We start from the raw sequence: 13107 nt of genomic DNA on the forward strand, positions 1-13107 counted from the left end.
GCCACGAAGAAGAAGCTTGAGGCAGCGGGTGACGTGGACTGGCGAATATACCCCTGACTCAGCGCCTCCTGAATGTACTCCTCCATGGCCTTAGTTTCCGGAAGGGACAACGGGTAGATCCTACCTCTGGGCATAGGAGCATCTGGAAGCAGGTCTATGGCGCAGTCCCATGGCCGATGTGGAGGTAGCTGGGAAGCTCTCTTGGGGCAGAATACATCCTCGTATGAGGAGTAGATCTTCGGGATCTGGATGGATCGTTTCTCGACTGGACTTTCGACAGACGTGGCGTAGACAGTTATGGGTTTCTGAATCTGCAAGGGTAGGTCGGAAAAACAGCTGGAGACGCATTCGTTACCCCATCTTTTAATCTCTCCTGTGCCCCAAGAGAGGATGGGATCATGCTTCACCAGCCACGGGCGCCCTAGGATGATGTCCATTGATGCTCCCTCCAGAACCAGAAATTGAATCTCTTCTTTATGAAGTAAACCCACTTGGAGAGTGACGGGTTCACTTTTACGATGGATACGTGCCTGGGAATGGATGTCGTTGGTGATAGGCTGAATCTGGTAGACGTGCGTCGAGGCCTCGGTGTGGAGTTGGAGGTGGCGACAGAGGGCGTACGAGATGAAATTTCCGGCTGACCCGGAGTCGATGAGGGCCGTACATGAAATAGAGACAGAATGGGCAGTTAACTGAACATTGGTGGTGAGAGGGTGCATTTTTTCAATGGGAGAACTGAACACACTCACCAAGGAACGTACTGGACGAATGGGACAGTCCAGCCTGACATGTCCTTCGGCACCACAGTACATACACAGACCCCGGGTCAGCCTCCTCTGTCGCTCAGTGGTCGTGAGTCTACCAGATTCGATGATTATAGGTTCTGGTTCTGAAGGGACGACTGGCTCTGGCGGACGAAGGAGTGCTTGAGACACTGAGGGTAGGTCATGCTGGTAGATCTTCAGACGATCGGAACATCGAAGTGATTGTTGGATGAATTTTTCCAACCCCATGGTATCGTCGAGGGCTGCCAGCTGTAACCTCAGGTTGGGCTCCAATCCGAGCCGGTAAGTTGTTAGGAGAGATCGCTCATTCCATCCACTAGCAGCAGCCAGAGTACGAAACCGGAGCGCATAGTCCTGGGTGGACATGGCTCCCTGCTTAAGATTATATAATTGTTCTCCGGCTGCTACTTCTCCATCTGCACGACCAAAGACCTCCTTGAAATATGTGGTAAAGTTATGAATGGAATTGGTTATCGGCCCAGATTGCTGCCAGATGGTCTCAGCCCACCGGAGAGCCGACCCAGAGAGAAGGGAGATGATGAATGCAATTTTGGACCGATCTGTGGGGTATAAATCTGGTTGCATTGTGAATATCAGAGAACATTGTAATAGGAAGCCATTGCACTCCTCCGCCCCGCCAGAGTAGGGCGCTGGTCGAGCCATGGGACTGGATGAGTGGGTGGACGGTGAAGAAGTGCTCGGTGCTGGTGGTGCTTCGGGAAGTGGAGTAGCTGACAGTAGAACTCTCTTCAGTGAGTCCACCAACTCCTGAATGGGATCGGGAGTGCTCATGCTGTATTGAAGTGTTGGTCCGGTCTTCTGTTAGGGAAGCAGACGGAGAAGTTAGGTGAGTATATAATGAAAGATGTTTATTACAGCAGTGGAGCACACAAGGATAACAATGGGGATGTGAATGGAGTATGGTTGAGCTGATATTCCTTCTTCGGAGCAGGATGGATGACAGACACTGAGGGAGGCCGAATGCACACACCAGAGGGCTTGCGGGGAAGACAGACTGAAGACACACTCAATACAGACAGGACACCGGGAACACTGGACAGACTGGAACGAAACAGAGATAAGGTAAGTTCAAGAGATTAGATCAATGTGATAGTGACTACCAGGAGGTACTCGCTATGAGTCCGCTTCGTGGGAACGAGACCGGACCCTGACTGAAGTGAGGTGTGTGCTTATATAGTGAATGGAAGTGATTGGGTGCAGCTGTGCGTGGTTAATACTCAGGTGACGGTGATCGTTGCGTGATGCTGGTGGAAGAGCCTGGCCAATCCGTGACAACAGTTCAAAATTGTTTTTGTTTGTTTTTGAAGAAGCTTCTTATTTTTACCACATCTGCAATTACAGTAAAACTGTAATATTATAAATATTATAATATTAACTATACTATAATATATTAATTTAACATAAATCTTTATTTTTACTGTGCTTTCACACTGCAAAAAAAAAGCTCAATTCTTAACCCACTGAAATGAGTCATCAGAAATATAATTATTAAAAATGTAATTAATAATGGATTTACACAGATCAGTGATATGTGATATGTGATGACTAATCTAAAATAAATCTACTTGGCCACTGCATTGAGCACAGTTATTATTGGTTATTATTCATTATTGTCATTACTTCAGCGGAAGGAATGATTCAGTGCAAGAGCAACTTCATTTTCATATTTTTTTTTCACTTAACCCATTTTTTTTTTGTCTTATGAGACCTGTTAAAAGTTATATATATATATATATATATATATATATATATATATATATATATATATATATATATATATATATATATATATATATATATATATATTATTAACATTATTATTGGTTCCACCTTATATTAAGTGGCCTTACTTACTACACTGTAAAACCCAACAGTCAGCTTTATCAAATGAAATGAGTGTAGTTAACTTAAAATTTACTGAAAGTTAACTTTACTCATTTGAAAAGAGTTTTGAACTCGGTGTTGATGGTAATGAGTTAATTAGTTACCTTAACTTAAATGGAGTAAGTTCACAGTACTCATATAGATTAGCTTTTTTAACTCAAATGGTTTGTACCAATCAGTTTCAAATGGTTTGAGTTGCCTAAACTTATCGGGTTTTACAGTACTCAGTTGAGTTGAGAGTTCTCTTTATTTATTGGGTTTTGCTCATATTGCTTCATTTACTCAAATTGATTAAGTTCACAGTACTCATTAGGAATAAATGGTTTTTTGTAATTGGTTTCCTTAATCTGTTTGAGTTACCATAACCCAGTTGGTTCGAGTTCTCTTCATTTATCGGTTTTTACTCTGCTCAAATTGCTTTGTTTAGTCAAATGGATTAAGTTCACAGTACTCATTAGTTTTTGAACTTACTGTAAATGGTTTGTTGCTATCGGTTTCCTCAAATGGTTTGAGCTATCTTAACTTTTTGGGTTTTACAGTGTATGTACTTACATTTAAATGACGAATTTAGTACAATGGGTTTATTATGTACATGCATACCTGTTTTTACATTGTACTAATATTCAAAAAATGGTCTGCTTGCAATTATATCTGTAAATAATTTCTGTAATTACTTTTAGAATTACACTGTTGACTCATTCCACACTTTAACCCAACCTTTAACCTACCTATACCCCCAGAACTGTCCCAAACCTTATTCGTAGCCCACTTCAAGAGGAAGTGAAGTTACAATACTATAAAGACAAAAAGTATATTGTACTAATTTTCTGATGTAAGTACAGGCCACTTAATATAAAGTGGGACCTTATTATTATTGTTTTATTTATTTTTGTTTTTTATTAAGGAAATATTGTCAGAAGCACAAAGATTTTCTTTTAAATATTGATATATTTTTCTTTTCGGGTAGTTAGGGTAGAGGTTGGGCCAATAGAATAGCTTGTTTTGTTTTATTTTTTTCTATTGTTTGGATGCCGCCCGTGTTTCATAACTCTCCCATCTACCTGTTTAAACATTATGTGTCCCCCTTGTTGTCTGTGATTTTTAAAATATTGTTGTAGATAGATAGATAGATAGATAGATAGATAGATAGATAGATAGATAAAATAAATTAGTTATTAGAAATGAGTTATTTATATATGCATATTTTGCACTTATTATCACAATCTTTTGTGAATAAAAAACACTTTATTGCGTTTAGTAAGTCGTGGTATTTTGTCCCTCACTTGTTGATATTGTGTGTTTGCTTATGTATTTCACCTAAAATGAATGTTACTCTCCTTTCCTTTCCCTTGACTGATCATCTTTAAGATTGTAACAATACACATTTCTTATTGTCTAACTAAACCTTCCACCTATTTTTATAGTTCAAGGCTGTGTGTCTTAGATTTCAATTGCTTGATAATTGTGCTTATAGTTCATTTAGAGTTCATTTGTTTATATATGTGTAAAAGAATACTGCTAAACCACAATCTGCAAGTACACCAATGTACAATCCTTAAAATGAAATAAAGAAATCCCTGAACATTTCATTGCTCAGTCCAGCGGCGATGACCTCTGAATTAAGTGTTATTTTTGAATGTGAAATAAGTACGCTTTTCATCATTTAGGGCTTTTGCAAGAGATTTCAAATCCTTCAATCTACTTCAAGTAGCGCGATGATCAGTTTCCATGTGCTTGAATAAAATACGATCGCTTGTTTCACTTGCTGCTCGAGATGGCTTGATTAAACCAAATTGTTCAGGAATCCAGACCATTGATTTCAGCAATTAGGCCATGTGAAAAGGGGGAGAAAAAGAAAAGTAATTTGCAAAGGGATAAGACGTGCGAGCCGGAAGATTATTGCTCATGCTTCGAGAAACATTTCTAATTTGCTCTTCATGATGTCACTGACCATTTTCCATCTGCAATATGAGGGCAACAGGTAAGGTCAGTGTGTGTTTTTGCTCGTTTCAAAGAAAGCATTTCAGCTCCAGTTGAGGACGAGCTGCCAACAGAAGAGGCATTGCCATTTCCACAAGCCAACAGCCCGTCCAGGAAAAGCCAGACAGTTTTAGCTTGACTTTCAAACTGTTCTGTCCTGTACTTCCTGTGGCTCTTTTGAGATGAAATGCATTGAAAATAATCGCAATTGCTAAAAGATCCTCTCAGAGTTGTGGAGCGATACATCTCTAGCGCTGGAGTGACAGTATTTTAGGCCACCGCAGAGAGTCTGAGTGTGAATATATATATTCTTTGTGCCTCCAGCGTTGTGTGTTTTGTAAAACATGCATCACTTACTTTAGAAAAAAACCACTATGGTACACAAAGAAAAGGCAGCGAGAGCGGGCAACACTGCCACGGCCTTCCAGCCATCCTCATTGTCAGGTTAATAGTTATTTTAGATGACACTAAGGCCTGAATAGTGTGTGTAGATGAACAGCGAGTGCATTGTCGTTTTTGTGAATGGCTGAAATAGACCAAGGCCTATTCAGTCTGTGCGTATGTGGAGCTGCTGTGTCCAGAATTGGATTTTTTTTCCCCCTTACATTTATCTCATATATTTTTTTCCCTCACCCTTCTGCAGGTTTTCCCATTGGATTACGTTCTCATCACCGTTATCACAATGTACTTTGTCTTCACCTCAATGGCTGGGATCCGTAATATGGGGATTTGGTTCTTTTGGATAAGGGTGAGAGAAATCATGTTATTTCTGTTTGATCTTCATTCTCTTGCTTTATATAGAATGTTAGAAATGGTACAAAGACTGTTTATTATTACTTTATAAATGTGACTTTGTATAGGTCAAATGTAGTTTAAAATAAGGTCAGGCTTTGTGGCAAATATGGGAACCAACTGAACAAAGATGCCCCACAAATGTGTGTGTGTGTACAGTATATATATATATATATATATATATATATATATATATATATATATATATATATATATATATATATATATATATATATATATATATATATATATATATATATATATATATGTATGTATGTATGTATGTATGTATGTATGTATATATATATATATATATGTATGTATGTATGTATGTATATATATATATATATATGTATGTATGTATGTATATATATATATGTATTTATGTATGTATGTATGTATATATATATATGTATGTATGTATGTATGTATATATATATATGTATGTATGTATGTATGTATGTATGTATATATATATATGTATGTATATGTTTAGAAATGTGTTAAAAAAATCTTCTGTCCGTATAATCTCTGTATAATCTACTATATATATATATATATATATATATATATATATATATATATATATATATATATATATATATATATATATATATATATATATATATATATATATATATATATATGTAGTGTAACAATTATGTAGTGATTAAGTTGTGTAAAATTGTTAATATTTTAATTAAATTATATTTCAGTTTTTAATTTTAATTTTAAATAAATTTTAATTTAGTTCATGAATAAATAAATAAATAAATAAATAAATAAATAAATAAATAAATAAATAAATAAATAAATAAATAAATAAATAAATAAATAGTACATTTTAAGAAGTTAAGTATTAATGTTTAACATTCATAAAAGAAATAATGCTGTTATTTTTTATATAATCCCAACTAAATCTGCGTAGCGTACCTCTCAAGTGTAGGGTCAGGGCTTGGAAAAATAACTTTGTAGAGATTACAAGAGATTATTCTTGTCAGCAATTTTATGCTGTAGTTTTCTCTATGTTGTTTTCTCTATGTTGTTAAAGTATCCACTACAGCAGCTCTGTTCTGCCTTACCTTCTTAAAGCGTTATCTCTAAAGTGCATTTCTGCTGTTCGGAAGGCTGTAGACTCCTAAAACTCAGCCAAATCAGTAATATAAGGATGTTTTTGTTCTTATCATGCAGCTGTATAAAATCAGGCCTCAGAGAACCCGACCGCAGGCCCTGCTCTTTCTCTGCATGATCCTCCTCCTCATCGTCCTCCACACCAGCTACATGATCTACAGTCTGGCCCCGCAATACGTCATGTACGGCAGCCAGAAATACCTGCTGCAGGTGAGTCGTGGGTTTGTTTGTTTACCAGTCAATCCCCTGTGCTGTACGCCATCGGGATTACAGGATTACAGCTGTCGTATTCTCCTCAAACAGGGCCCACGCCGCTGACATAAGTATGTAATGATCAACCCTTTACAAAGCAAGTGTTTGAAAGCCTTTCAAAACCTTCTCTCTTCAAAACCTATTATAGATCCTTCCTGCATCTTGCGTTTATTTTCTTTTTCGCTTCTTCAAAGGTCTGTGCATTTATGTGAGGTTAAAAACTGACATCTTTGGCCTGATCATGTTAGGTGTGAACATTTGCCTGCATGTTCTTTAGTGTGAATCTATACATCTAGTAATATGTAGCCTAGCAACGGCTGATCAACGCTTGGCATGAAATCTGCTCGGTTTATTCTGGCCAAGAACCACCCACTTAAACAGGAAAAGACCTTCAGACCTACACGTGATGCCTCTGTTCACACTTTCAGTGTTTTTATGTGCTAAATTATACCAATCTAGTCATGTCATCTATAATATTGCATAACTATATGGGTTTTTCAAAGCAGCTTCAGAGCAATAAACTGAATTAGCCCCTAAATTAATGAATGACTTCATTGGGAATTCACAAATGTGTACCTGGATCGTAAAACCAGTTTTTTTGGATAGAATAATGTTTGGCTGAGATACATCTACATCGCCAGATTTCCAGTTACTTATGATGTTTACTTACAGATTTTGCGATGTTTTTTAAAAATGTGCATTAATGTTACATATGTTTTTTTTTTTTGTGGGAAACTCATGCTAACTATATTGTCTGTACAAATCAGTATTGCTACTTCAGAATATTTCAGACATATGGACATATTGGATAAGGGGAGCAAATCCACACTGGCCCCAACAACTTGATCTTCCATAGTTAAATGAATTTGATAAAAGGCGTGCAACATTTTCATGCTAGAATGCACTTTTTTTTTTATGCGGGAATGTAAGTGATTTGCTCATATGCTGCAACGGCTCCTTTAAAAACAATAATGTAGCACATTTTAATGCTCTCGCCGCCTTTGGTTAGTATAAAACACTGTCAGCCAATCAGAGCAGTGTGCATTTACTTCTGAGTCCGCTGTTGGCCACGCCTATTCAAACTGAGCATTTTGACAAGGAGGCTCAAAAACAGCACCGGAGATAGGGAATTACTTTTTAATTAGGATATTTTTAATTATCTAAGTATATATATATATATATATATATATATATATATATATATATATATATATATATATATATATATATATATATATATATATATATATATATATATATATATATATATATATATATATATATATATATACTCACTGGCCACTTTGTTAGGTACACCTGTCCAACTGCTCGTTAACGCAAATTTCTAATCAGCCAATCACATGGCAGCAACTTAATGCATTTAGGTATCTAGACATGGTTAGGGCGATCTGCTGCAGTTCAAAGTGAGCATCAGAATGGGGAAGAAGGTGATTTAAGTGACTTTGAACGTGGCATGGTTGTTGGTAGCAGACGGGCTGATCTCAGTATTTCAGAAACTGCTGATCTACTGGGATTTTCATGCACCACCATATTTAGGGTTTACAGAGAATGGCCCGAAAAAAAAGTAAATATCCAGTGAGTGGCAGTTCTGTGGCCGCAAATGTCTTGTTGATGCCAGAGGTCAGGGGAGAATGGCCAAACTGGTTCGAGCTGAAAGAAAGGCAACAGTAACTCAAATAACCACTCGTTACAACTGAGGTATGCAGAAGAGCATCCTTGAACGCACAACACGTCCAACCTTGTGGCGGGTGGGCTACAGCAGCAGAAGACCACACTGGGTGCCACTCCTGTCAGCTAAGAACAGGAAACTAAGGCTACAATTCGCACAGGCTCACCAAAATTGGACAATAGAAGATTGGAATAACGTTATGTGGTCTGATGAGTCTCAATTTCTGCTGGGACATGGTAGGGTCAGAATTTGGCATCAACAACATGAAAGCATGGATCCATCTTGCCTTGTAACAACAGTTTAGGCTGGTGGTGGTGGTGTAATGGTGTGGGGGTGTTGGGATGTGGTAGAACAGGAGATTTGTATCATGGATGTGCAGCTGACAAATCTGCAGCAACTGCGTGATGCTATCATGTGAATATAGACCAAAATCTCTGAGGAATATTTCCAGTACCTTGTTGAATCTATGCCATTAAGGCAGTTTTGAAGGCAAAAGGGGGTCCAACCCGGTACTTGTAGGATGTACCTAATAAAGTGGCCGGTGAGTGTGTATATGTATGTATATATATATATATATATGTGTATATATATATATATATATATATATATATATATATATATATATATATATATATATATATATATATATATATATAAATAAATAATATATATTTACTTTTATTATAGTAGTATAAATTTCATTTCATTTGAATTTTATCTTATTTCAACTTACAAAAATGATAACAGATTTCTGATTTCAGTTAGCTGTATTAACCCTGTAATACAGAAGTAATATTGGATTAGTTCGGTAATACATTATAATGGGAAAACATCACACAAAACACGCTAATCAAGGTAAACATGGCAGCTTCAGTCGTCATTTTTATGTGCGCTGTGTATCAAGTGGTCATTAAATGGACTGTGTATGTCCATTTGCATCTGAAGCTGAAACTGACAAACTTTTCATTAGTCAGATCTGATTTCTGTAAGCCTAGCAGTCATTCTGCATCTCTCCAGCGGTGCGCGGTTTGATGACTTCCAAAAAGTTCTGCCATATTTATGTACATACAAACTCAAATGAAGAGTAATTTGCTGTGCATCTGACAAGCTGTCTGAAGGCTGATGGGGCAAATCATCTGCTGAGGACAGAAGAGGAAGAACAGCTCGCGGCAAGAGCCAATCTCTCATTCCACTCGTAAACATCACATCATGCGTCCAAATCTGACCAATTACATCTGTCCTTCGCCCCTCTGCTGCGTCAGATGTAAATATTGAACTGAGCACAAACAAAAAAGCTGAGAAGTCCTGTCGTCTGCTTTGGAGTTGAATGGATTTTGAATCCCAATTAAATTCCTGATTACAAACTGAAGAATTAGAATTGAAATCAGAATAGTAGAAAGAGCGATTTACTAAAAGTTTCTTTAAAAAAAGTAATAGTTTGAACTGGATTTTTTCTGTAATGCATATTTTTTTTTTTTTTTTTTTTTTTTTTTTTTTTTGGTTAAACGTGCATTTATTACCTTATTCAAATGTATTATTTTGCAAATGTTTATCATATTAATTAAATGATTTATTTGATTGTATGTATTTTGTTTGTGGCTCACAATATGATAGCAACAAAAGAAAAAAATCCATGCAAGCCTATTATTGCTTATAAGTAATGAAAAAATAGAATAACAATATTGTTTTGAATGAATATTTAATGGTATTGTTTGTAAATATGTAGTATATTATTTAATATTTAATAATAAATTATATTAAATTGTAAAATATTATGTTATGTTATGTTATGTTACGTTACATTATGTTTATTATATTATATTTATTATATTATATTACATTACATTACATTAAATTATTCATTCATTTTCCTTCAGCTCAGTCCCTTATTTATTCAGTGGTTGCTTTATATTATATTATATTATATTATATTATATTATATTATATTATATTATATTATATTATATTATATTATATTATATTATATTATATTATATTATATTATATTATATTAGTCAGTCATTCATTTTCTTTTCTGCTTAGTCACTTTATTAGTCCGGGTTCGCCACAGCGGAATGAACCGACAACTTATCCAGCATGTTTTTTTACGCAGCGGATGCCCTTCCAGCCACAACCCATCTCTGGAAAACATCCACACACACTCATTCACACTCATACACTACGAAAAATTTAGCCTACCCAATTCACCTGTACTGCATGTCTTTGGACTGTGGGGAAGACCCACACGAAACCCACATGAATGCACGGAGAACATGCAAACTCCACACAGAAATGCCAACTGACCCAGCCGAGGCTCGAACCAGCAACCTTCTTGCTCTGAGGCGACAGCACTACCTATATTATATTATATTATATTATATTATATTATATTATATTATATTATATTATATTATATTATATTATATTATATTATATTATATTATATTATATTATGGAGAGTTTTTTGTGCTAATAAGAAACCCTAAATAGTATTAATATATGATAGTCCATAAAGTCCATAAATATAAGTATAGTCATGCACGTAACCTTTTCAATTTTCCATACAAATCTGTAAGGATAGATTTGAAATGCGTTTTTACAAATGAGGGTTGTTTTTTTTTTCATCATCTAGCATAAACCGCAGTACATTGTGTCTGAACATGAGGATTGTTAAACCCAAAAAGCATATCAGTCAGTCTGCTTCTCATAATTAGCATGTGGTATAAAATCATCCAGATGAGTCAGTTAGAACTTCTTTGTTTTCAGGATAATTGTAAGAAAGGAAAGAATGTGTTGTTTATACTTTAGATTATGTGCTTTTTTTAACACTAAAGAAATTTTGCTAATTTATCTGCTCTTTAAAATGAAAAAGGTTTACTTGATTACATTACATTATTGCAGGGTATTATGTTCCTCTTCATAATTTTATGAATAGGTGCGAAGTTAAATGTAACCTTTATATATATGTAAAAGAATTGCCATTTGCTGCCTACTTTGCTTTTAGCGTTAATAGTGCCATTGACATCATATAGCATAGAGTTTTGTTAATGGGGTGCTGCATAATGACTAAATAGAAGAGGCATTGAAAAGAATGAAATGACTTCATTTAAATACTTTCAGCAAGTATTATTGAAGGTTTGGTAGGTGGTTAAACTGAATTGTATGTGGTTTATTTATATTTTTTCATGCATTTAGATTCATTCTGAACTGTCAGATTATATTACTGTTTTAAAATGTTGAATGAAAAATAAAGTATGAATTTCATACATCTTAATGTAATTAAAATGATTAAAACAGATACTATTTTTAAACAGTTACTTTTTTTACTCATTTCAAATTAGGTGAATATAAAGAAAAGGACAAACATCAAAGTTGCTGTTAATTTTAATAAAGGTGTATAAAACAAACAAAAGCAGATTGCATATGTTTAGCTTGCATGCATTTACAGACATATTCTAGAGATCAGGTTGGTATTGAGCTATTTTTTCACAAAAATTGATATAATTGCAAGATTTTTAATTAGCCCTTACAAAAAAGAAGTAAAAAAAAAACATTTTAATAGCATTAACAATAATTAAATGCAAGTTAAAATTAAAGGGTTTTGTATAATTTATTAAATTATTATTATATTATGTATCATATTGCATGTGCATTGGATTTAGTTACAAAGTTCAAATATATTTATAGTGGAATTAACAACCATTAATATGTGCATTTAATTTTTTCATTATTTATTTATGCTTATACAACAATTATTAGTGTACTTACCAAATTGCTTATGTTTGCAAATAAACTTGTATTCATTTATGGTTATATTCTATAAATCAGGTTGAATTTTTTTTTAATTCCTATAATTGCAAGATTTATTCCCTACATGAAGTACAAATAAATTTCAATGGCATTAACAATTATACATTAATTAGATGCATATTAAAGTGGACTTTTTTTGTAGAATTATTAAACAGTTATTTTATTCATCATATTGCATGTGATAACTTGCATGCATTTATAGTCTAATACCATATACTGTACACGATTTTTTAATTCATTTAATTGCAAAAGTTGTAGTAGTTAGAAAATGTACATATACTGTAATTAAAAATAACATTAGTAACTTATTAATGTTACATGCCTTTAATTTATATATATAAAAAATAACATTTATTTATGCTTATTGAACAATGGTTATTTTACTTACCAAACTGCATATGTTTAACTTTCATGCATTTCAAGTCATATTCCATAACTCTGATTATTTGTTTTCTTTTGTTCTCAGACTCCACTACCCACAGCAGACCCTTCACAAAGCAATCGTTCTGCTACCATCACCAAGATATGTGATGCAGATGCTCCTGAAGGTAAGACTGACATCCTTTATCACTTCAGTAGCATCATTCTGCAGCTACATTTTAAAGAGGGCACATAATGGATAATATTTAATGAAAATTATATATCTTGTTCTTTTAAAGTTCATTAATAACAACTGGTAATGTACAGTAGATGGTCTTGTTAAATGGATATTAGCAAATAAAAAAAATATAGTGTGTGATCCTTTTGAATAGTTTCACAACC

The 13107-nt window shown here is 34.5% G+C and overlaps 1 protein-coding gene across 1 annotated transcript in view; it reads left to right on the plus strand.

The window, feature by feature from the left end:
• lmbrd1 (LMBR1 domain containing 1) overlaps window positions 1-13107 on the plus strand; it is a 221227-nt gene that overhangs the window by 172874 nt on the left and 35246 nt on the right. Inside the window, exons 15-17 of the mRNA XM_056471443.1 lie at window positions 5314-5418; window positions 6654-6803; window positions 12812-12893. Of these exons, the coding sequence (XP_056327418.1) occupies window positions 5314-5418; window positions 6654-6803; window positions 12812-12893 (337 nt within the window). The remainder of the gene's footprint in view (window positions 1-5313; window positions 5419-6653; window positions 6804-12811; window positions 12894-13107) is intronic.

This window comes from Danio aesculapii, chromosome 13, assembly GCF_903798145.1.
Source record: "Danio aesculapii chromosome 13, fDanAes4.1, whole genome shotgun sequence".
In the NCBI taxonomy this organism is placed as follows: Eukaryota; Metazoa; Chordata; class Actinopteri; order Cypriniformes; family Danionidae; genus Danio; species Danio aesculapii.